At 36.7% G+C, this 26,159-nt stretch overlaps 1 protein-coding gene across 3 annotated transcripts in view; it reads left to right on the forward strand.

Annotated features, from left to right (window-relative positions):
• The window catches only part of Klp98A (kinesin-like protein 98A), a 150,963-nt gene that overhangs the window by 28,896 nt on the left and 95,908 nt on the right, over positions 1-26,159 (forward strand). For all 3 annotated transcript variants that reach the window (XM_069819371.1, XM_069819373.1, XM_069819374.1), the window contains exon 2: positions 11,978-12,047. In XM_069819371.1, the coding sequence (XP_069675472.1) occupies positions 11,978-12,047 (70 nt within the window). The remainder of the gene's footprint in view (positions 1-11,977; positions 12,048-26,159) is intronic.

Here is a 26,159-nt window from a genome sequence, read left to right on the forward strand (position 1 = left end):
ACATCATCACCTCTGCTGAACCCCGCCCATATCCGCAACCAGACTTTTGTTTTCAGTTTTCCTTGTGACGCGACGTATCATTATTCCGTGCCAGGGGTGTCAATTTATTACGGTATATCTGGCAGTCTGCTGTATTGTAGGGCAGAGAAATGCATTGCCATAAACGGACGTCACGTTGAGCACTTCCTATGAACAAGTGTTTAGATCTCAGAAAGTATGTGTCGTAGGATCCAAGATTTTTAGACATTGTTTTCTTGTTTTGATGCATACTATCACCTCCTAAAATATTAGATATTTTTTTTAACATTCTGTATATTTTTCGTATAATAACAATTCGAATTTGCCGGTAGAGCTGAACTATATTATTATTTTTTTTCATAGAGTCAGGAAGCTGTGTGTTTGGGTTTACAATTGTAAATATCCTCAGGATATAGACGATTTTTCTCAATGTTCAGTTTTACAGCGTTTTACAACATTAATGTCAACACAAATTGCACTTAGAATTGAGATATTTTCATCATTCTTGCACCAAAATGAAGATGATTAACGTAGCTAAGTGCCGAACTACAAACAGTGTCCTACTGCATAAGAAAGTTAATTTAAAAGTCCAAGATCTTAAATTTTTTATGCTCGACCATGCCGAAATGTAGCAATTATACACCTGGTAGCAGTCCTTTAATGCATGTCATTAAAGTACACCTACTCATTAAAGTTCAGGTGTTCAGCCAATGACAAGTCAGCTTTATACCGTTATATCGATTATTCTCGGATATGCAATCGAAAGACAATTAGCGAAAAGTCACGAAGGCTGGAAATCCAATACTTTCGCAGAAGGTTATGTTCTGTTACTATAATAATTAGAGTTAATTGTAAATAATATTCAAATAAATTCAATTTGTCATCTCGTTTTTCAATTCTAAATAAATTTCCAGGTTATATCAGAGTAATCATCTTATTCTCTGCCAAGGTCAATGCCATTAGGCCTCGGAAAATATCTATACTTTCGCGTCTGCGCACATCTCACAATTCAAGTCAGTTCGCACATAACCATAAGAAGACCTAATTTTAAATAATTTCAAGTTAGAAATATGGTCGAGCATAAAAAGTCGTATGAAACTTGCCTATAATGGTAATTAAGACGCTCGTATGAAAATCATACTTGCGTCTTAATTACTACCATTATAAGCTCGTTGCATAATGTACTAATTGTCCACACCTGTGGAGTAACGGTTAGCGCGTCTAGCCGTGAAACCAGGTGGCCCGGGTTCGATTCCCGGTCGGGGAAAGTTACCTGGTTGAGGTTTTTTCCTGGGTTTTCCATCAACCCAATATGAGCAAATGCTGGGTAACTTTCGGTGCTGGACCCCGGACTCAATTCACCTGCATTATCACCTTCATCTCATTCAGACGCTAAATAACCTAAGCTGTTGATAAAGCGTCGTAAAATAACCTACTAAAAAATTTTGCTCTAACATAAAAACTGTTGGCTTATTTTGTGTGAAAATCCTTAATTATGTGTGAAATAATCGGGTGGAAAAAAGTTTTTAAAATCTGCAAATTTCTCTCCTTAGGGTAGATAAGTACCTCAAATGAAACTGAAGAATTTAAAAAAAAAAAAAAAATGTTCAAAGTATTACGTGTGGTGCTGTATTCTGTGTTTTAATATGCTAGTTAAATGTCTCGTAATGAAAGATTTGAATAATAATTAATGCGAAGCAAGGCACACTTTGAGTGTGATGCAGTTCCTCACGGCGAAGAATGTCCCTTGAGCGAAGAAAGTTTGTGAGCCACTCTTGTAATTACGCAAGAGAATGAATTGCCTCACAGCCAGGAGGTGCATTAACTAAGCTAGCAGCCCTCTACACTTAATTACTATATCAACTTGTTCTTACAGCCGTGTTCGTCATCCCGTTCTGTTTTCTTTCTTTTACTTCCTCCTGTTTGTCATTGATATTTCTCTATTTCTTTCTCTTCGTCTCTTCCTAATAGGCTATTCTATCCTTTCCTTTTTCATTTTGCTCATGTTATACCATTCCATTCTCTTTCTCTTCTGTGTCTTCTCTTTTTCCTTTTCCTTCCTTTTCTCCTGGCATTCTAATCTCTTTCTTTCCTTGTTCTGTTTCTCGTCTTATTAACATTTTTTCTCATACCTGCTACTTATTCTCTTTTTTGTCATTCTTCCTCTTCTCATCCTTCTCTTCTTTTTTCTTCCTATTTTCTCTTCTCTTCTCTCTTTCGACACTCATCGTTCTCTTCCATTTTATTTGCTTCCTATTTCTGTTGTATTCTTTTGCATCATTCTATTTCTTCGCGTTCTCTTCTCTTCATTTCAATCGTTCTATCCTTTTTACCTATTCCCCTTAGCTTTCATTCACTCTTTCTCTTCCTTTACTTCATTCTTTTCCATTTCTGTCTTTTTTCTTTTCCAACATCGTTCTCTTCCTTTTCATATTTCTGTTTTCTCTCTTTCCTTCTCATGGTTCTCTCATTTCTCGTCTCTACATTTTCTCTCTTTTTTCTTTTCCAACATCGTTCTCTTCCTTTTCATATTTCTGTTTTCTCTTTTTCCTTCTCATGGTTCTCTCATTTCTCGTCTCTACCTTTTCTCTCTTTTTTCTTTTCTAACATCGTTCTCTTCCTTTTCATATTTCTGTTTTCTTTCTTTCCTTCTCATGGTTCTCTCATTTCTCGTCTCTACCTTTTCTCTCTTTTTTTCTTTTCTAACATCGTTCTCTTCCTTTTCATATTTCTGTTTTCTCTCTTCTTCTCATGGTTCTCTTCCTATTTCAGTTCTCTTCCTTTACTCTCTTCCTTTTCCCATCATTGTCTCTCTTTTTCTTTCCTTTTCGTCATTATTTTCCTCCTTGTATTTCTCTTCTATGTATTTCTCGTCTTTTATCTGTTTCTTATATATTTTTCACTTCTCTTTCTGATCTTTTACTGTTCTTCTTTCCGTTCTCTTCACATTTCTCTTTCTTTCTTAAACTAACTTCTGTTTTCATTTCCTTCTTTTCTATAAGTTTTTCAATTCCGTCTCTACCCCTATGTCTCTGCCCTTTGTTTCTTGCTCTTTCCCTTCTCTCTTTCTCTCTTTTTTTCTTCTCCTTAGTCTTTCTTGTCATCATTTCTCTTCTCTCCAACTTTTTGGTTGTTATAGTAGAGGTTGGGATAATGATTACAATGGTGATGTGAGGAAGTTGTGACGGCAATGGTTTTTACTTAGTTTTTAACGACGCTGTATCAGCTGCAAAGTTATCTAGCGTTGATGGGATTTATTTAAGAACACTGTATCAGCTGCAAGTTTATCTAACTTTGATGGAATTTATTTAACAACGCTGCATCAGCTGCAAGGTTATCTAACATTGATGGAATTGGTGATAGCTCGATGGTATTTGGCGAGACGAGACCGAGGAATCGCCATGGTCATATCTGACATTCGCCTTACGGTTGAAACAAACCCAACCATAGGTTTGGAATAAATGGGGCGGTCTATTGCTTATCTTACAATGTAGTATTAATATGTTACATTTTATTGATGAACGTTTTCGGCATATTTATGCCATCTTCAGATCTTAAAAAGTTGTCTTTATACATACTTACTTACTTTTAAGATCTGAAGATGGCATAAATATGCCGAAAACGTTCATCAATAATATGTAACATATTAATACTACATTGTAAGATAAGCAATAGACGGCCCCATTTATTCCAAACCTATTGCATTTCTGCTTATCGGTTAAAACTACCAACAAAATGAAAAACCCAACCAGTTAATGAGCCCAAGCAGGTTTCGAACCCACGCTACACGCAGCCTTGAATCAGTAAGCAGATGCTTAAGCTACACCTGTGGTGGTGATAATAAATGCTGAAGTCATTGTCATGTGATGATGATGATGATGATGATGATGTTGATGATATTGTGATCATGAAGTGACAGCTGTGTGCAGCCTTAAAACTTATTTGTTGTTATAGGCTTCACTATAATTGAGGGCGTATACAGCAAAATGTAGTTCCGATATAAACTGATTTCAATGTTTGTAAGCTGTCAGGTTCATCATAGTTGCGTCGAAAAAAAAATATTCGTTACTGTTAAATATTTTCGAGGATATTTAAAACAAAATTATTGAAACATAACAGCAAATAGTATGTTCTGCTATTAGTAAATAAATATAATATGGAAGTCTGTATAGCCCTTTTTCCGGCGACAATATGTTTTAGTAGTGTTTTTAATTATTCTGATGTTCTAGGGGTCTAACTTTGCATGAAAATTAATTATGTATGAGAACATCTCGTACTTTATTAATAATTTTGTATTACTTACTTACTTACTTACAAATGGCTTTTTAAGGAACCCGAAAGTTCATTGCCGCCCTCACAAAAGCCCGCCATCGGTCCCTATCCTGTGCAAGATTAATCCAGTCTCTATCATCATATCCCACCTCCCTCAAATCCACTTTAATATTATCCTCCCATCTACGTCTCGGCCTCCCTAAAGGTCTTTTTCCCTCCGGTCTCCCAACTAACACTCTATATGCATTTCTGGATTCGCCCATACGTGCTTCATGCCCTGCCCATCTCAAACGTCTGGATTTAATGTTCCTAATTATGTCAGGTGAAGAATACAATGCGTGCAGTTCTGCGTTGTGTAACTTTCTCCATTCTCCTGTAACTTCATCCCTCTTAGCTTCTTAGCTTCTCAACTGAATAATAACACGCATTTCCCATATTTATTCTGCGTTTAATTTCCTCCCGAGTGTCATTTATATTTGTTACCGTTGCTCCAAGATATTTCAATTTTTCCACCTCTTCGAAGGATAAATCTCCAATTTTTATATTTCCATTTCGTACAATATTCTGGTCACGAGACATAATCATATACTTTGTCTTTTCAGGATTTACTTCCAAACCGATCGCTTTACTTGCTTCCAGTAAAATTCCCGTGTTTTCCCTAATCGTTTGTGGATTTTCTCCTAACATATTCACGTCACCCGCATAGACAAGAAGCTGATGTAACCCGTTCAATTCTAAACCCTGCCTGTTATCCTGAACTTTCCTAATGGCATATTCTAGAGCGAAGTTAAAAAGTAAAGGTGATAGTGCATCTCCCTGCTTTAGCCCGCAGTGAATTGGAAAAGCATCAGATAGAAACTGACCTATACGGACTCTGCTGTATGTTTCACTGAGACACATTTTAATTAATCGAACTAGTTTCTTGGGAATACCAAATTCAATAAGAATATCATATAATACTTCCCTCTTAACCGAGTCATATGCCTTTTTGAAATCTATGAATAACTGATGCACTGTACCCTTATACTCACATTTTTTCTACATTATCTGTCGAATACAAAATATCTGATCAATAGTCGATCTATTAAGCCGAAAACCGCACTGATGATCCCCAATAATTTCATCTACGTACGGAGTTAATCTTCTCGAAAGAATATTGGACAAAATTTTGTACGACGTCAACAAAAGTGATATTCCTCGAAAGTTACCACAGTTGGTTTTGTCCCCCTTTTTAAAAATAGGTACAATTATGGATTCCTTCCATTGTTCTGGTACAATTTGTCTTAAAAAGTAAAATAAAATAAATTCAACGCAATAAAATATACATTTACTATAACACATTAAATAAAAAATATTGAATAATTACGCAAATTACGCCTACAAAATAACATTACATTTTCAGTTCATGGTTTTCTTGTTCTTATATGTTCTTTTCTTCTTTGTGCATCATCACTATTGTTGCTAGAGTCATCTTCGCCTCGCCATTGTGTGATGATGTCCCGGCTTTATTCAGAATTGAGTTCAGCCAACTTTGGCTATCTTCATCTAAAAACTGTAACAGTTCTCTTAAGTTCTTCACCTTGGAGGATTCCAAAGGCACTGGGTCCATTTGTGTTGGACTCAAAAGTTTCAGCTGCGACACTTCCATTCTCGTCTTTCAAATGTTGAAGGAAACAAATGATGCAGATTATGAGGTTCAAGCTGAAATACCCCTGATACACTGTATTGCACTTGTTTATACTTTTGCATCATGATTGTATGAGAACGATTTAAGTGTGTACCCCTTTTATCACTGAGGATTCACCAGTTTATTCTGAATTGTTGTTAATCGTTTCTCTAAAATTTGCAATAGAATCAATAAAAAGTTCCGACACATTAATTTTTTTACCCCCATTATAGAAAACACTATATTTCCACAAATTACCCCTATTCTTGGATGATTGAAGTTTCTTAGTTTTTAGATTCACTCTTTCAAGGCAAGAAGTAATAAAATGATATTGTTCTAATTTCGAACCATTGTCGCAAAAGAGTTTGAAAATAGAGAGTTGATCGTTCTTTGAAATTTCGTCTGTACACATTTTCATATATCATGTTCTTACAGGTGTAATGACTTCTTTTCCATTTCCTTGCCTGTACAACTTGTGTTTTGATGAAGATTGTTGCATTTCAGCAGAAAGAAGGAAACAGGCAAAATTGAAATTCTTACAGGATCCTGTTGAGGAGAAGAGAGATAATTATTTCAATGAAAGACGGGAAGCAAGTCGTACACTTAGGAATAAAAAGAGAGGTTACTTGAAGGAAAAACTGAATGAGGTAGAAACAAATAGTAAGAATAAAAACATTAGAGATTTATATAAGGGTGTAAAGGAATTTAAGAACGGATATCAGCCAAGGGTAAACGTGATCAAGGATGAGAATGGTGACTTGCTTGCAGACTCTCCATCAATCCTTAACAGATGGAAAAACTACTTTGCGCAACTACTAAATGTACATAGACCAGATAGAAATGATCGGGACGAAATTGAAATACAAACTGCTGAGCCATTTATACCCGAACCCACGCTTTCAGAAGTCGAAATTGCGATAGAAAATCTGAAAAAGTACAAGTCTCCAGGTATCGATCAAATTCCAGCAGAATTAATACAAGAGGGTGGAAGTGCATTATATAGCGAAATTTATAAACTTGTACTTGCTATTTTGGAAAAGGAAATTGTACCAGAACAATGGAAGGAGTCCATAATTGTACCTATTTTTAAGAAGGGGGACAAAACCAACTGTGGTAACTTTCGAGGAATATCACTTTTGTTGACGTCGTACAAAATTTTGTCCAATATTCTTTTGAGAAGATTAGCTCCGTACGAAGATGAAATTATTGGGGATCATCAGTGCGGTTTTCGGCGTAATAGATCGACTATTGATCAGATTTTTTGTACTCGACAGATAATGGAGAAAAAATGGGAGTATAAGGGTACAGTATATCAGTTATTCATAGATTTCAAAAAGGCATATGACTCGGTTAAGAGAAAAGTATTATATGATATTCTTATTGAATTTGGTATTCCCAAGAAACTAGTTCGATTAATTAAAATGTGTCTCAGTGAAACATACAGCAGAGTCCGTATAGGTCAGTTTCTATCTGATGCTTTTCCAATTCACTGCGGGCTAAAGCAGGGAGATGCACTATCACCTTTACTTTTTAACTTCGCTCTAGAATATGCCATTAGGAAAGTTCAGGATAACAGGCAGGGTTTAGAATTGAACGGGTTACATCAGCTTCTTGTCTATGCGGGTGACGTGAATATGTTAGGAGAAAATCCACAAACGATTAGGGAAAACACGGGAATTTTACTGGAAGCAAGTAAAGCGATCGGTTTGGAAGTAAATCCTGAAAAGACAAAGTATATGATTATGTCTCGTGACCAGAATATTGTACGAAATGGAAATATAAAAATTGGAGATTTATCCTTCGAAGAGGTGGAAAAATTCAAATATTTTGGAGCAACAGTAACAAATATAAATGACACTCGGGAGGAAATTAAACGCAGAATAAATATGGGAAATGCGTGTTATTATTCAGTTGAGAAGCTTTTATCATCTAGTCTGCTGTCCAAAAATCTGAATGTTAGAATTTATAAAGCAGTTATATTACCGGTTGTTCTGTATGGTTGTGAAACTTGGACTCTCACTCTGAGAGAGGAACATAGGTGAAGGGTGTTTGAGAATAAGGTGCTTAGGAAAATATTTGGGGCTAAGCGGGATGAAGTTACAGGAGAATGGAGAAAGTTACACAACGCAGAACTGCACGCATTGTATTCTTCACCTGACATAATTAGGAACATTAAATCCAGACGTTTGAGATGGGCAGGGCATGTAGCACGTATGGGCGAATCCAGAAATGTATATAGAGTGTTAGTTGGGAGACCGGAGGGAAAAAGACCTTTAGGGAGGCCGAGACGTAGATGGGAGGATATTAAAATGGATTTGAGGGAGGTAGGATATGATGATAGAGACTGGATTAATCTTGCACAGGATAGGGACCGATGGCGGGCTTATGTGAGGGCGGCAATGAACTTTCGGGTTCCTTAAAAAGCCATTTGTAAGTAAGTAAGTACAACTTGTGTATGACTTGCCACTTGTTTCCATTCATTTTTATTTATTCGGTTTCCCATTTAGTTTTGCTCACAAGCTTCTTTTTTCCCATATTTTCGGTCATGATTCACTGCTGGAGCTGACAACCTGAAGTAGGCCTAAACATCGAATACTAGCCTACTACAGTACGGCTTGCACAGCATGTGAGCGTGACTGCCGCTGTAGTAGGCGCGTTCACTTGTTCAACGTAAACATGTAACATTGTGTCCTGTGTTACATATTGAAGCTAGACTTACGAAAATTTGCTACAGTGTACTATACGCATTCAAATATCTAATCCCTTGATCGTCGGAAAACGGGCGTATAAGGGTATTCGCCGTTATTCGGGTGATGTCCTCAATTGTTTGATACTGGAAACTGTTGAGAGCAGAGGAAACCCCTAACGAGCGAAGTAGAGCAAAAAGAGTGTAAAACTATAAAATACGCATACCGAAGGAAATCCGTTAGTTCCCCACTGCAGTATTGTGTTGTAAATCTGGCAATGACCCGCGCGCAGGGCGTCGCATCCAGTCTGCTCGATTTCCATCTGACAAATGCGTGCCATCAGCCGAACGACACCGACAACATTCTCGCAGATAAAGTGCATTACTCCACGTCTCGCAACAATTCCGTAATGTAGACGCCTCAGATCAATATTGCAGCTGAAACCACTTCCGTGGCTCCGGTTACGGACTGGGTAAATAACTAATGAACCCAGCTGTGGCTCAGACAGCAGCACTTCCGGCCAGAAATGGACCGGATCAGATTTCGATTCTTGCCAGGAAGGTGAAGATTTATCATTCTCTAGACTGGGTTTTGGTCCTATCTTGCCTCTACCTGTGACTTGCACCATGTAACCGCATGGACAGTCCACCGCTGTAGAGTAACGGTTAGCATGTATGACCGTAAAACGAGCGGACCCAGGTTCAAATCCTGGTTGGGGTAAGTTACCTGGTTTGAAATTTTTTTTGCGAGATTTTTCATCAAACATTCAAGCAGAATTGCTGGGTAACTTACGGCGTTGAACCTCGGACTCAGTTTGCCATCATAATTACTCTTCCTTTCTTTTATCATATCCACTTATTTCCCATATTTCGGACTTGCGTCCGATCTAGAGAACACTAATTTAGACCGCGGGAGGCTTCCTCCTTGCTCCGTCATTGGTGTACAGTAATTTATATTCTGTACTAGATATATGCTGCTTTTCATCAAGTTTTTGTACTAGTGTCCAGAAATTTTCTGCCCCCTAAAATCTGCCGCCCTGGGCAAGTGCCTAGTTTGCCACTCCTTAAATACGGCTCTGCTTGTTAGAATGAATTTCTAATTGAGACAGGGAAATTAATATCGGCGAGGAAAGAGAAGTTTTCCCCAAAAGAAATGATTTCATATAGAATTATTTCTACTTTTCGTAGATAATTTTGAAGAGAACTCTTTCCCAAGAGAAATGATTTTATGTAGGATTATTTCTACTTTCCGTTGAGAATTTTGAAGATAAGTCTTTTCCAAGAGAAATGATTTTATGTGGAATTATTTCTACTTTTCGTAGATAATTTTGAAGAGAACTCTTTCCCGAGAGAAATGATTTTATGTAAAAGTATTTCTACTTTTCGTAGATAATTTTGAAGAGAACTCTTTCCCAAGAGAAATGATTTTATGTAGAATTATTTCTACTTTTCGTAGATAATTTGTAAGAGAACTCTTTCCCAAGAGAAATGATTTTATTTAGAATTATTTCTACTTTTCGTAGATAATTTTGAAGAGAACTCTTTCCCAAGAGAAATGATATTATGTATAATTATTTCTACTTATTGTAGAGAATTTGTCTAAATTCCGAAACCTCTGAGGCCACACCAGGTCACGTGTAATGAAGAGTGCCTCATTATCCAATCCAGTCTCTGTTATCATATCTCACTTCCCTCAAATCCATTTAATATTATCCTCCCATCTACGTCTCGGCCTCCTCAAAGGTCTTTTTCCCTCCGGCCTCCCAACTAACACTCTATATGCATTTCTGAATCGCCCTTACATGCTACATGCCCTGCCATCTTAAACGTCTGGATTTAATGTTCCTAATTATGTTAGGTGAGGAATACAATGCGTGTAGTTCTGCGTTGTGTAGCTTTCTCCATTATTCTGTAACTTCATCCCTCTTAGCTCCAAATATTTTCCTAAGAACCTAATTCTAATCACCCTTAATCTCTGTTCCTCTCTGCAGTTTACAAGCTTACAGAAAGTTAATGAAGAGAATCAAATATCTGTCATGGTTACCGGACAACGTTATTTTGACATGCTGTAGAATTTTGTTATACCAAATTTACGAAATCGTGACAACGAGAACATAATCTTCATGCAGAATGGTGCACTTACCCATATTTATACACCAGTTAAGCTATTGTTGCGTAACATGTTTGGTGATCGCATAATAAGCAGACATTTCCCTAACACCTGGCCAGCGCGTTCCCCTGATATCAGTTCAGCCGATTTTTGGCTATTTGGTTATTTAAAAGACCGAGTTTTTAAAACTAATCCTATGGCGAACTAAAGTATGCAATGTCGCAACAAATTGAAGATATTCCGCCAGATATATTAATAAATGCTGTTCACAACATAGAAGAAAGATTGTTGCTTGTTGAAGAGCAAAATGGCGGACATGTTCAACATTTAAACTGAATCCAATAAATCCCATATCTTTATGAGTATGTGTGTTCGTGTTTTGTATATAAAAGAGGTTATGGCGACGTCAAAATGTAACTTGCTTCTGAATAACCTTGTACATTAGCTCCTTACAAGCAAACATTCTTATGGGGACAGATAAAAAAGTTAATTTTTTTCTACCACCATGTTAATAATGTCAAAAGAAGTGCTTATACAAATTTTGGCCACTCGACCGCAATTACGAAGGTCGTAAAAAGTAAGTTTGCCAGGGGTCGTTAACAGAAAGAAAACACAATTTCATTGGAAACAATTATTGGAACAGACACAGCATTTGTTAAGCTATTTTCCAACGTAATTCCCACTGGAATTGAGACATTTGTCATATCATGGGATCGACAGAGAGGTGCAGACGGCTGTCAAAAGCTGATTCCGATCCCAAGCGGCTGACTTCTACGACACAAGGATACAAAAATTGATCCCATGGTATGACAAATGTCTCAGTTCCAGTGTGGGATATGTTGACAAATATCGCAACAATTGCTGCATCTGTTTCAATAAATCTTCCCGTGCAGTTGTGTTTTTTTTCTGTAAACGGACCAAGGGAAAATCACTTTCTGGACGGTCTCGTAATTGCGGTCGAGTGACCAAAATTTGTATAAGCTCTTCTTTTGACATTACCAACGCGTTGGAAGAAAAAAAATTAACTTTTTTATCTGCGCCCATCAGAATGTTTGCTTGTTAGTGAAATAACTCTAGAATGACAAAGAGTTGCGTAGCCAATCAATACTGCTGCTGCATTTCTTGCTATTACTACTACTGCTACTACCACTATCACTATCACTATCGTACCACTCTCATCATTACCACTGCTACATATTTATGTTCGTGTTTTTGTTGATTTCAGAGAAAGGGATATGGAAGCCAAGCTTATCATTCAGATGGATGGAAAGAAAACAAGAATACTCAATTCAAAGGTATGAATTCATTTAAAATTGTAGCTATGTTGTAATGAGAAAAATGAAAATCAATCCAATGCACTAGGATCTCGATTTAAAATGTCCTGATCGTGCACCTTCTTGTGACAGAATTTATGTCGCATATCGTGAGTAAAAACTGTGTGGTTTTTGTCTCTTACTTGGCAGTGACTCAGACCGTATGACAGCTATCAGCTGACTCTGCTTCCGCGCAATAATGCACGGTGTATTGTCATAGAAAAATTATTTCCGTCCGGAATAAGTATGTAAATTCCTAAAAAAAAAAAATAGTTCCTTATTCTAAATTTGTCTACATTTATACGAGTACTTACCTACAATTTTATTAGCATTTAGAGACAACATTCTATTAAGTGGTGACTGAGAAAATAATACTACGGTATCCATTTTTGAGTAACAACAATAACTTAATTTTCATTCCTGGTTGTATCTGATATATTTTTTATCTGTATATCAAAGCGCTTTTGATTATGGTCTTATGAATGTGTAATTTTCTGCATGTTGTCAATTTTTGTTCTGTCGTGTATAATTAGTAGAGTCTGTGTATTATTTCTTTGTTTAAGTCTGCGTTTAATTTCATTCGCTTGTTTCTAAATTTGCCTATATTTGTACCCAGATATGAATATTATAGAACGATACACAACTGTATGTGAAGGGTTCAGAACCATAGTGGGCCAAGCGCCATTTACTAATACCAAGGGTTAATATGAAGTTATTACCACAATTCAATGGAAACATATAGCAAGCAATATAAAGTATACACATTAAAACTAAATGATATGTTAATCTTCATTAAACTATGGTATTCACTTAACTTGAACCCTTGCTTTCTCCGTTTTTAATAAACGGCGCTTGGCCCACTATGGCTCTGAACCCTTCATATATAATACCGGGTGGTGCAAAAATCACTTGACACTACAAAACTGTATTTACTTTCAAGCTTCCTTGTGTTCAAAATGCTTTCCTCCTGCATTAATAAAACAAATGAATAATCATCTGACTATTATTGATACCATAGAGCCAACCTATCATAACAAAATTACCATTCCTTTGTGATAACCATCTTAAAATACAAAGTGAAATGGCTTATATTCCTCATTGACTTTTGCGCCACCAAATTTATAGACTACAGTAGAACCTCGCCAATCCGAACATCGGTAATCCGAAATTTCATATTTAAGTTACATCTTGATTACACAACTTTTAACACTATATCACTTTGGAAAACGTATTAACTTATGTGTCTTTCACGTGCTAAATTTTATGTTACCTTGTTAACATGTTTCGGCCTGCTATTGGCCATAATCAGAACTGGTTGTTGCTGGTCTTGGCGCCTTTTGTTCTTTTGTGTTTGTGTTGTATTCTTATGTTTTGTCTTTCGTATTATTCCACATATGCAGAACACATCACAAATGCTAACCATACATACAGAGACATCAACACAGACATGGAAATTCTACACATCCAACCAAAAAGCCAGAAACTAAACACCTAGAACAATACGAAATATACATATACGCAAAAACACATCCAAATGAAATTCTCAACACACAACTCAATTTCAGAACACACACACTCTTTGACTCCACATTACACTACACAAACACACCCCCACAGGAAACAAAACAAAAGACGGCAAAACCAGGAACAACCAGTTCTGATGATGGCCAATAGCAGGCCGAAACATGTTAATAAGGTAACATAAAATTTAACACGTGAAAGACACTTAATACGTTTTCAGAAATTTCAGCTAATTTCGACGAAAAACAACGGAAATTTTAGCCAACTTCGCCATATTGCATTCATTATTATTATTATTATTATTATTATTATTATTATTATTATTATTATTATTATTATTATTATTACATTAACGACAGTTCAGTTTTGATATTAAATTAGTATGAGCTGAATTGGCACACAGACAACGGTATGGTTTTTGTATCTTTTTGGAAGAAGCTTCGTTGTAGTCAGGCCAACACGTTATTCAGCTGAACAACCAGTGATTCACTCCATGAAGTTATAAAAGCACCCCTGCATTCTCCTCTATGCGACCCTCACTTTAACTCACCCTCATCAACTACTATTATAAATCTCTCCTCCACTATTCCGAACCCTGTGTTGGCAGGATGGATGGGTACGGAGTCGTGTTCTGGATACACCCCTCCGTGGGACAAGTGTGCGACCTTCCTGTCTGTATCATCAAGTCACTTCCTTGTACAGGAATGACTCAACTTTCATTCTAATGAGCCATGACCCGCCATGCTTTAGTACGTTATGTAACGGTCTATTATTAGTAGATAGGGCTCGGAAGTTCATGTCCTAAAAAACTACTAAATATGCATGTAAATATTTCCATAAAAGTGCAAAATATGCCAATAAATATGCACTAATAAATGAACAGAAATTGCGTTTCCAATAACAGTACGAATACTATTGAGTATGAACTTCTTGGTGGTTGGAACAGAGAAAAAAAATCAGTTCACAAGCAACTCGTGGCAGAGGTTTTCAATTGAGAAACCGGGACTGTTGTCCCTGAAGATGCTTTTGTATCGTGAAATAGTGATATGCGTTACAAGAGCGGTATGTTGACGTTTTCATGTTCGAGGAAAATATTGAAAAAGCGAAACGCAGTAGAGCTTTTTTAATTTCCGAGAACATGAAAACAAAAATACCGCTCGTGTATCGTACATTATTTTGTGCGAAGATCGTTTATTACATACCTGATAGAGGAATTTCTAATTAGTTGCAGTGAAATCTCCATCTTGCTTTCTGTTCGATGACGGCAACTTTTAAAAACTAAAATATCTATCTTCAACATTGTTGCTATAAAATGTTTTCTGTGTTTACTATATTCCAGCAGGCCGTGATATACGTCTGTCTTCCCCCCCCCCCCCCAGTCTATAAATGCGAACTTAAAACAAACGGTAAGGTTATGTAATGATTTATTTTTCATTTTAATATTTTAACAATATTATTTATATAACATATTGCAGTAATAACATCGACATCTGGAATCTTGTTGATTTTTTCACGGCTTCCTAATGTTACTTGCATTACAAATGTAGTAACTTTTATGGTGTTGTAGAGTTTACTTAATTTTTGGAAATATTTAAAAACAATAATTAACAGTACAATTTAGGTGAAATTGCTGTGGTAAGTTTCCAATTTATAATTATTACTATGTTAAACGTCTCTAAAAATAATATGCTAAAAGTCTAAAGCAGTAAAATGAATATGGCGCTTAAGCGGTAAGAAGAGGGAAAGTGTTATGTGTGTTACGTTGGGAATACTGAATGTGGTATTTCACTCTTACCGCGTATTGGTTTTGTGCGGAAAGCAAGCAAATACGCACGATCTCGCACAAACTTCTTTAGCACGTCACACGAGGTCATTGGAACGCTGCCTATTTAACCCTTAAATTGGCAAAACTTCATTTCTCACACTAGTTTATTAAATCGTGTCGGAATGTAAAGAAAACAACTATCGTAATGTCCATATTTTATATGTTGTGCAATATTATAGTTTTTTTTTTCGTTTGACAATTTTTGTACATTGTTACTATCTATTGTGCTTAAATGCATTTCAACGAATATTATAGTATTGTGAAATTTTAATTTTCCTACCAATTTTTTTTCTATTGTTCTTTAAAATTATAGCATATAGCCTATTACCCTGTTATATCCTATAGGATACATTGCCAATTTAAGGGTTAAATGATCATTATTCCGCAAACTGAAATATTTTGGAGCAATGGGGCCTTTGCTTAGAGAATGTCTCCAATATCGCACAATTGTTTGTATCACGGATTTTTCAAAATAATATTAGTCACTTATACCTTCACTTTTTGCCCTACACTTCCAGGCACAGAGCTCAGAATAAATTTCGTTAATTAAAATGGGGCTAGTGACACATGTAAGGGAATGCCAACATATTCCAGTGCCGTGATTGATTCTAGTAAATCGGAGAAATGAGCAGATAGAAATATAAGATTCCCTTCCAACTTATTGTTTGTCATTATTTTTTAGTTGTCTCATTAGACGCACCATTATTCAAGTTCAACGAATTAACCGCATTTGAACTGCTTGTAGATGCTGAGCTTAATATAAGGCTGCATCGAGTTAACACTGGTGCTAGTAGAAGTGGAGTATTAGGTGCTATTGATCTAATTAACTGAATTCTTTCATGGACGTTTAACAAAAATTGTTTCTGTGGAGGCATGCAAGTCAGCGACCCAGTACGTGATATTTGAGTGTTCGTATTTCATCATGGTGAGTCATATATTCTATCTCCCACTCAGCTTCCTGGTTTTTGCGTTCATGAGGAAAAAATCTTATAAATATTACGTAAAGGTCTTAAGGGGAGACACCATTGAAAAACATGAAAATTTTCCAAAGTATTTTTATCGACTATTTCACTTCTTTAGAATGCATATTTTCATACTCCGAATGGATTTAGTTCCTATTGCAAATATGTTTAAAAGTTTTTTAATTGACGAAAAAGAGCTGTCAAAATTATTTTTTTATTAAGGAATTTTTTTTTTTTTTTACAAGTTTCTGATTACAAATATGGTAACTTTTTGTTCTAAAGATGACTCCCTGAAGTTACTAGATGAAAGTAACTGAGGAGAATTTTAATAGGTATATGTTACGAAAATATTCATTTTACTTTCAAATCCATTTTTCCGTAAGTTTATTTTTCTTGATTCAACACCAACTTTTTTATGCCAAATATTAACCCTTTCCGCTCGAATGAGTCCATTTGGAATCCCTAACATTTTTGTAACTTCAGAAGTAGTTTCGTTCTTTACCGATGGACTGCAGCACCCGCCAATTCCTTGGCCAGCTGTGATTAGGAAGAGGATTGCTTTTTTTTTTGTTTCTTAGGTCAAAATACAAGATAGATGCAAAGAAAAAATGTTTTCACTCACAAAATAATTAAGATGAGAAAGGGTTAATCAATCTGGATACAATTTTTACTGCAAGTATTTATGAGGTAGCTGCATGTTTCTATGCATTTATTTTGTAAGAAATGTTCCTGGTTTTTTTTAAATATTTTTTTCATGAATTGTAGAAAAAATAACATTTTAAAAAGTAAAAAAAAAAAAAAAAAAAAAAAAATTGTTTGGGTACGTATAAATGACGTATTTCACAAAATGAATGCTTAAAAATGGAGTTATTCTACTAAAAATTTGGGTTTGAAAATACTTCTAAAAAAAAGAAAAATAGAAAAAAAAATCAAAAGCGAAAAAGATTTGCGAGTTCTCTCAAAATTTGGTTGGACAAAAATGATTAGAAAAAAAGTTGTCATTTTTAGTGGAGTGTTCTCTTAAAGTATTAATCACTCGTTAAAATGACGAAAATTTGCACTTTATGCAACATAAAACCATGCTGAATAACCTAAAAAACTGGTAATTATTCGTATAGATAATGTGTGAGCATATAGTTACACCCTCCAGAATAAATTATGCAAATGCATGAACTTCCAGGCCCTAATTATTAAACATCTAAGTTTATCTTAGAGTACTTAGATTCCACTATGAATTTATCTTAGTAACTTTATACCAGTGATGTCCAGAGATCGCACCCCATTGTCTTAGTAGCCGGTGGATATTTTTCGTTGTTTTATTAATTTTATCCAGGAAAAGTCCAAGATCAAGTACTTTGGACTACCGTTCTTTTCTGTAATTTATGATCATAAAGGTTACAGTTGAAAGGACAATAAAATAAATCAGCTGTCCTGCATTCTGGCTGAAGTGGTAGCACTTCCGATCATAAATTCAGCGAATCTGGTTTCGATTCCCGGCATGAAAGTGTCTGTCTCCTTTCAATTGTAACGGAATGTTTTTTCCTTGTTTTGTGCTTGCACTTCGTAAGCAGCGAACTTGCGACATACAGATCGCATGTCCTAGAAGTACCACCGAAGCTAGATAATCCCGCATTTGATACAGCGTCATTAAATGGCTAATTTGCTTGGTTTTTCGAGGGCCAGACCGTGGCCAAACCGGAACGAATCCTTACACTTAGGCTTGCTGTATTTCATTCTGCATCCTATATATGCAATGATCGAGTCACACAGGCATTTGTGAATCCGACGCTGACAGATGAGCCATTCTGCCTCAGTCCGGAGCTCCAAGCCCTTCCTATATCAGCATCGGAAACCCGTAGGCCTATTTAAGATTTCACCACAGTCTATTTCTGACTATTGCAATGATAAATCGAATGAGAAGATGGAATGTGTTGGTGGAATGATAGGGGGAAACAAGAGTACCCCGAGAAGAACCCTCTGCAACGACTGCTTTGTCCACCACAAATTCCGGGAATTGAACATGAGCCGTCTGGACGAAAGACCAGCACGCTATCGCTTGAGGCATAGACGCGACTTAAATAGCTGGGTTAAAATAAAATAAACAATACACCATTTCTCCATTAGGGCTTATAGTTATATCGTATGTTTTTTTCTGAATATCCATTCATTCATTCATTCATTCATTTTATTCCATAGATCTTACATGAGCAATGAAGCCTTAAGATGTGGAACAAGTCAAAATTTTACAGTATTACAATTACAATTTTTACAATTTTTTTACATATATATTATATTACTTTAATGTACCGAAGTACATATGATATTTCCATGCAGATATTCTGCGTCATCATACGATGAAAGAGTATTGGAACGGAGAAAAATTCTCTCCGGCGCCGGAATTTGAACCCGTCACTACGTCATAGATGTCTATGAACGTAGGACCGAAGTCCACACATGTGCTGAGGTGCACTCGTTATGAGTGACTAGTTGGCCGGGATCCGACGGAATAAGCGCCATCGTATACATTTTTTACAGTTTTACAATTTAGTAATTTTCTACAATTTTTACAATTTTGAACAATTTTTTACAATATTATGGCGAGATGTAGTGAGATGAGGTGAGGTCCGAGGATTCGCCAAAAGATTACCCGGCATTTGCCTTTTGGTTGGGGAAAACCTCGGAAAAATCCAACCAGGTAATCAAATCGAAGGGGGGTAATCAAATCAAAGGGGTTGATGCCGATGACTCGCCATAGACCATCCGGCTTTAGTTCCACGGCTGGGGAAAACCTCGGAAGAAACCATTCACTGAGGCCAAAGGGGGATCCAACCCAAGCCCGAACGCAGCTCCGGATCAGCAGCCCAGCGAGTCTGCCGACTGAGCTACATCGATGGCTCTACTAAAAGTATACAATACATAGCCAATTAGATTATTAAATTTACAAACGCAAACGATCATTCATCAGTTGAGCTATATGTATGATACAAAACAAGTATGTTAATTAAATTTAAGGCATAAACAATTCAATCAGTTGTGATATACAGAAATTGATAATACATATCATGCAAACTACTTCAAATTACAAACACAAACAAAATTTATCAATAGAGCTATACAGATTACTATTCATCGGCCAAAACTATACAAATGTATACAATACAAAGTAACCAGATTAATTTTATTTACAAGCATACTTTCATTAAGCTATACAAATTTGTGGAATTAATATCAAGTAGATTAATTCAATTTATAATCATAAACAATTCATCAGTTGAGCTACACAGACTACTATAAATTTACAGCATATACTGAGCTATACAGACTACCATTCAAGACAGACTACCAATAACATCTTCAGTTTAATTTTAAATGTAGTACTACATCGAGCGGCTTTGTGAAAGTAGTGCGGCTGATAGTTAATGTTGGGAAATTATCTGAAACGACCTTTGTACGCTGTGAGCTTCAGACGTAAGTGAAGGAATCCACACTTGAGTTTGCATTACCAAAAAGATGGAATAAATTATTCCCAATCCTAGGTTGATGACGTGAGAGTTGATGGCCTGTGTGGGACGTGTGAACGCATCTTGTGCTGCCCCAGGTCAGGGTCCCGACCTCTGACGGCAAGCCACGCGTCCGCTTCTCTTTTCTTATCTCTGAAATCGGGTGCAATTCTCGTTGCAAAATACGATTTACGGTTTATTTCCATCTCTTTGCTGGAAAAGTTGCTGCCATGGAAACCATATGTTGTAATGAAACCTGTACGGAATTTCACGACTATGATTAGCCATTCTACAAGAAATTAATTTTGTGCGAGATGCGTATTTGCTTGGTTTCCCCACAAAACCAATCCGCGGAAAGTCTAAAATTCCACATTCAGTATTCCCAACCTAACACACATAACAATTTCCCTCTTCTTACCGCTTGTGACATATTGATTTTACTGCTTTAGGCTTTTAACATATTAATTATTTTTAGAGACGTTCAATATAGTAATAATTATAAATTGGAAACTTACCACTGCAATTTCACCTAAATTGCACTGTTAATTATTGTTTTTAAATATTTGCAAAAATTAAGTAAACTCTACAACTCCACTAAAGTTACTGCATTCGTGATGCAAGTAACATTAAGGAAGCCGTGAAAAAATCAACAAGATTCCAGACTCATCATAGACTGGGGAAAAAAAAAGACAGACGTATATCACGGCCTGCTGGAGTGTAGTAAACACAGAAAACATTTTAAAGCAACAATGTTGAAGATAGATATTTTTGTTTTGCAAATTTGCCGTCATTGAACAGAAACCAAGATGGAGATTTCATTGCAACTAATTAGATATTCCTCTTTCAGGTATGTAATAAACGATCTTCGCACAAAACAATGTACGATACACGAGCGGTATATTTTCTTTCAATTCTCGGAAATAAAAAAAGCTCAACTACGTTTCGCTTTTTCAAACTTTTCCTCGAACATGAAAACTTCAACATACCGCTCTTGTAACGCATATTACTATTCTTTGAATTTTATGCAGATTATTTCAAACATGTCTGGAAGATGGTGATGATAATGATGATGATGATGATAATAATAATGATGATGATAATAATAATAATAATAATAATAATAAATATACCTCGGAACTTCATGCATTTTATTGTTTTAATTGATGTGGCACATTGAAAGTGTAAAAGTGGATCTTTGCCCTTTGCGTTCGAATGAAGCCAACTTTATTTTGCATAAATGCATATTTAGAGAGTTTTCCTTTTTAAATATATATGTGACCCGTTGTGTGAAAAGGAACCTGAAGTCGTGAAAGAAAATTTTACAGGAGAACAAACTAACGAATTTGCGGTATAAAACTGCATTTCAATGTTTTGGCATCTTGCGCTACCTGTAGGCTTTTTTACGTACTAAACTAGGACGTAGTTTTACACAGTGCTATTTTTTTATTTTATTTAGTTATTTTACGACGCTGTATCAACATCTAGATTATTTAGCGTCTGAATGAAGTGAAGGTGATAATGCCGGTGAAATGAGTTCGGGGTCCAGCACCGAAAGTTACCCAGCATTTGCTCGTATTGGATTGAGGAAAAACCCCGGAAAAAAACCTCAACCAGGTAACTTGCCCCGACCGGGATTCGAACCCGGGCCACCTGGTTTCGCGGCCAGACGCGCTAACCGTTACTCCAAAGGTGTGGACCAGTGCTTCTTAAATAACTAAATATTTCTTATAGTTGCTAAGAAAACAAGTGAAAACTTTAATTGCATTTTTCTCGAAAAGTCCATAATGTAATATCAACATTCAAAATATAAAAGCTATAGCATCTAGAACTATGATTTTTTTAAATGTTCAGTATTTAATCCTCTTTTTGAAACCACAAAAAAACAGAAGAATGAAACATCCGACTTTAGTTTCCATTTCCTGCAACTAGTCACAAATATATTTTTATTTTGCATATTTAAATTTAAATATTAACATATAGCAGGGCCATAGAATGGACACTGCATGGAAAAATAGGTGTTTGTAGCCAATTAATTGGGGAATAATGTGGTATATTTGGATTTGTAATAAAACAAACTTTGAATGAGAAAAAAATGATGTGTATTACTTACTGATCCGCCTAATACTTAGACATATAGTCACTTCTTACCTAACTTATGTTAAATGTGACCAAACGCTGGCCGTTAATAATCACGGAGATTGTCTATGGATACCTCGCATTGCAGATATTTCATAAAATTTGTACAGAATTAATTACTTATGAACTGATCAGAAAGAGGAAAAGGAATTGGGTGGGTCACTGGCTGAGAAGAAACTGCCTACTGAAGGATGCAGTGGAAGGACTGGTGAACAGGAGAAGAGTTCGAGGCAGAAGAAATCAGATGATAGACGGCATTAAGATATATGGATCATATGAGGAAACAAAGAGGAAGGCAGAAAATGGGAAGGATTGGAGAAAGCTGGGTTTGCAGTGAAAGACCTGCCCTTGAGCAGAACACTAAATGAAAGAATGAATGAATGAATACTTAAAAACCTTACAGAGCATAAACGAAGTCAGTCTTATTTTTGGGATCATAAGGAATGCAATCAAGAAAACGAATACTATTTGTCTGGATGCATAGAGCAAATTTCCTTCTTTGCAGTCCCAGTTGTCAGGGTTGCCCGCGAGACAGCATGCATCGAGCCTTATCAGGCAGGAATGCGGTATCGCGTATCTGCGTCATCTCCGTCCTTTACGCCTCCATTTGTCGTACAGATGAAGCTGTACGTTCGAAGTGAATGTAATTAATATTTCCTCGATTTTATTGTACCCAGGTATAAGCAGGATTCAAATTTATCGGTCCGGCCTCAGTTACCAGACGGATCCTGTGAAGTTTCGAAGCGGATGAAACTAATGTAGGGAAGGTTTGACCCCTGCAATTCTTAGTCCAACATTAACTCATCGCATTTCCATTTCTGGTTAGCTTCAATAGAAACGTTAAATACAGAGAACATATTTGGGTTATCATTAAACAATAGTTTATCCACAATATTCATAACATATATAACCAAAATAAAATAGCAATTAAACAAGATGGTAAGCTATCATCTTGGACACCCATCAATATTGGTGTAAGACAAGGATGTGGATTATCACCTATTCTCTTTATTAAAATCTAGTCTTTCAGGTGAAGCTTCCTGTAAAGCAGATTTGAATAATTTCAAGGGAAAAATTATTCCGGGGCCGGGTATCGATCCCGGGACCTTTGGTTGAACGTACCAGCGCTCTCCCAACTGAGCTACCCGGGAACTCCACCCGACACCGTCTCAACTTTTCCCTTTTATATCCACACAACTCGCGTGGGCTGACGAAACGCCAGAGACCCACATCGAGTGCACACAAACTCTGTGTGACTTGGAATTGTGGTTTTCTGTTAACGTACACAGTGACGTATATATTATGCAAATCTAGTCTTCCAGGTGAAGCTTCCTGTAAAGCAGATTTGAATAATTTTAAAGGAAAAATTGTTCCGGGGCCGGGTATCGATCCCGGGACTTCTGGTTGAACGTACCAGCGCTCTCCCAATTGAGCTACCCGGGAACTCCACCCGACACCGTCTCAACTTTTCCTTTTTATATCCACACAACTCGCGTGGGCTGACGAAACGCCAGAGACCCACATCGAGTGCACACAAACTCTGTGTGACTTGGAATTCTGGTTTTCTGTTAACGTACACAGTGACGTATATATTATGCAAATCTAGTCTTCCAGGTGAAGCTTCCTGTAAAGCAGATTTGAATAATTTCAAAGGAAAAATTGTTCCGGGGCCGGGTATCGATCCCGGGACCTCTGGTTGAACGTACCAGCACTCTCCCAACTGAGCTACCCGGGAGCTCCACCCGACATCGTCTCAACTTTTCTCTTTTATATCCACACAACTCGCGTGGGCTGACGAAACACCAGAGACCCACATCGAGTGCACACAAATTTTGTGTGACTTGAAATTGAGGTTTTTTGTTAACGTACACAGTGACGTACAGTATATATTATACAAATCTAGTCTTTCAGGTGAAACTTCATGTAAAGCAGATTTCAAGTCACACAGGGTTTGTGTGCACTCGATGTGGGTCTCTAGCGTTTCGTCAGCCCACGCGAGTTGTGTGGATATAAAAGGGAAAAGTTGAGACAGTGTCGGGTGGAGTTCCCGGGTAGCTCAGTTGGGAGAGCGCTGGTACGTTCAACCAGAGGTCCCGGGATCGATACCCGGCCCCGGAACAATTTTTCCCTTGAAATTATTATACTCTTAATTATTTATATGAACCGAATAATTAAAGAGTGAAAGCAAATTAACAGACAACTTAAATTGGATTCCATTCTCTTTGCAGATGATTTGGTATTATTAACACTTTCAGAAGACGACCTCCAAAGGTCAATATATAATTTGCAGTAAGTAGCAGCCACATACAATATGGAAATTTCAACAGATAAAACAAAAATTATGGCATTCTGTGGGAAATGCTCAATACAAAGTAAAATTTGTCTGGATATGAAATATTAGAAAGATGTAATAGTTTCCCATATTTAGGTTACAATCCTTCTATTTTTGAAGAATTGGACATACCACAGAAAATTAATAAATACACAAGAGCTATGGGCATTATAAATAGTGTGATGAAAGCATCCTTGGTTCAGAAACACACCCGCATACGTCTCTACAACACATTGGCACGACCGATGCTCAGCTATGGCAGCGAAGCATGGACTCTGAGGAAAGCAGATAAAAGCAGAATAACGGCTTGTGAAATGCGATTCATGGGAAGAACAGCGGGCTATACTAAGTGGGATCTGAAAAGAAATTGTGAAATTTTAAAGGAACTAAAAACTCAGCCAGTTTTAGATTACATTGTTCAATATCAGTCTAATAGACTCCCAAAGGCAATTTATGATTATGTACCATATGGCCAAAGATCTGTGGGTCGTCCTGCTAAGAGATGGCGTAAAAATTTTATGTGAGACCGTAACAGGCCTTTTGGCCTAACACTTGTCAGGCAGAACAACAACAACATTATACCATAGAATTGCGAAATTATACAGCGCTTAAATGTTATCGAGTTGATAGCGAAAGTTGCGGTCTTATGCCTTTTGAATGAATGTACTAATCATCTTCCGCCAAGTGGCGAGGGCTTAAATTCTAAACCTAGTTAGTTTATCTATTTCTTCTCTATGTTTAAAATCATCGCTGTAAGTTACTTAGGCTACAGTATGTCCGTTTTTCTCGTATGTTTAGAAAATGGAACGTGCACCGTGGGTATTAAAATGTGATTCTGTTCACTACATCGTCAAGATATAAATTTATCATTCTTTTATTGTCTCGTACAGCTTATGTGCGTGTTGTAGTTCTACAGTCTACGTTTATATTAAAATACAGTATAAAATAAATCATGCGGACGAGCGACTATGAAGAAATCTTTCGCTTTGAAGTAAAACGGGACAAGCAGAACTCTTCCTACTCGTAGGGGTTGTTTGTTAAAAATGATGGAACTAAATAATTACCTTACATTACCTCTTTGAAATCATACCCTGGATTACCGAATATAAAGGCCCATTCACAATGAAAATTAAACATAACCGTAACATAAACACAGAAGTTTGCGGCCAGGCTACCAAATGGGATCATTCACAATAATTCACATAAACATTGACATTAACATTACCGTAAGACGTTAACATGGAAGTTTGCAAATTCAAACTTTCATGCTTATGCTTACGTGATTTGCAAACAGAACACAATCTTGGAGCGCTGAAGTATACGACAGAATATGAGGAAATGGCGTCGTTGTTATGTTTCCATGGTTACCAAGTATGTTTGCTGTTATGTTTATGTTCCCATCGTGAATGATGGTATGACTTCTGGATTTTACCGTAACGTTTATATTCTTAAGTTAACGCTTACGTTATGTTTAATTTTCATTGTGAATGAGCCTTAAAACCAGCACGCTATCACGTGACTTCGAGAAGTCATCGTACCTGATTCACATTTGTTATTTTTTTCGTCATAGCCGTGAGCACTGTCATTGCGAAACGGCTTAGTGCGTCTACAGGTCTTGGGTGGCATCTTCCTGAACGTCTTGCGGTGTTACCGAGGCGAAAGAATCCATTAATGACGGCTGTAACGTGCTGCCACTTAATTTATGACAGGATTGTCCAAATAGAGACCCGCGAGCCTCTTGCGGCCAAGTATTTGTGAAGAAAGACTTCTTTTGTTTCACTAATTTAAATTACAATTTTTTTTTAAATTTTAGAGTAT

The sequence above is a fragment of the Periplaneta americana genome, chromosome 2 (assembly GCF_040183065.1).
Source record: "Periplaneta americana isolate PAMFEO1 chromosome 2, P.americana_PAMFEO1_priV1, whole genome shotgun sequence".
Taxonomy (NCBI): Eukaryota; Metazoa; Arthropoda; class Insecta; order Blattodea; family Blattidae; genus Periplaneta; species Periplaneta americana.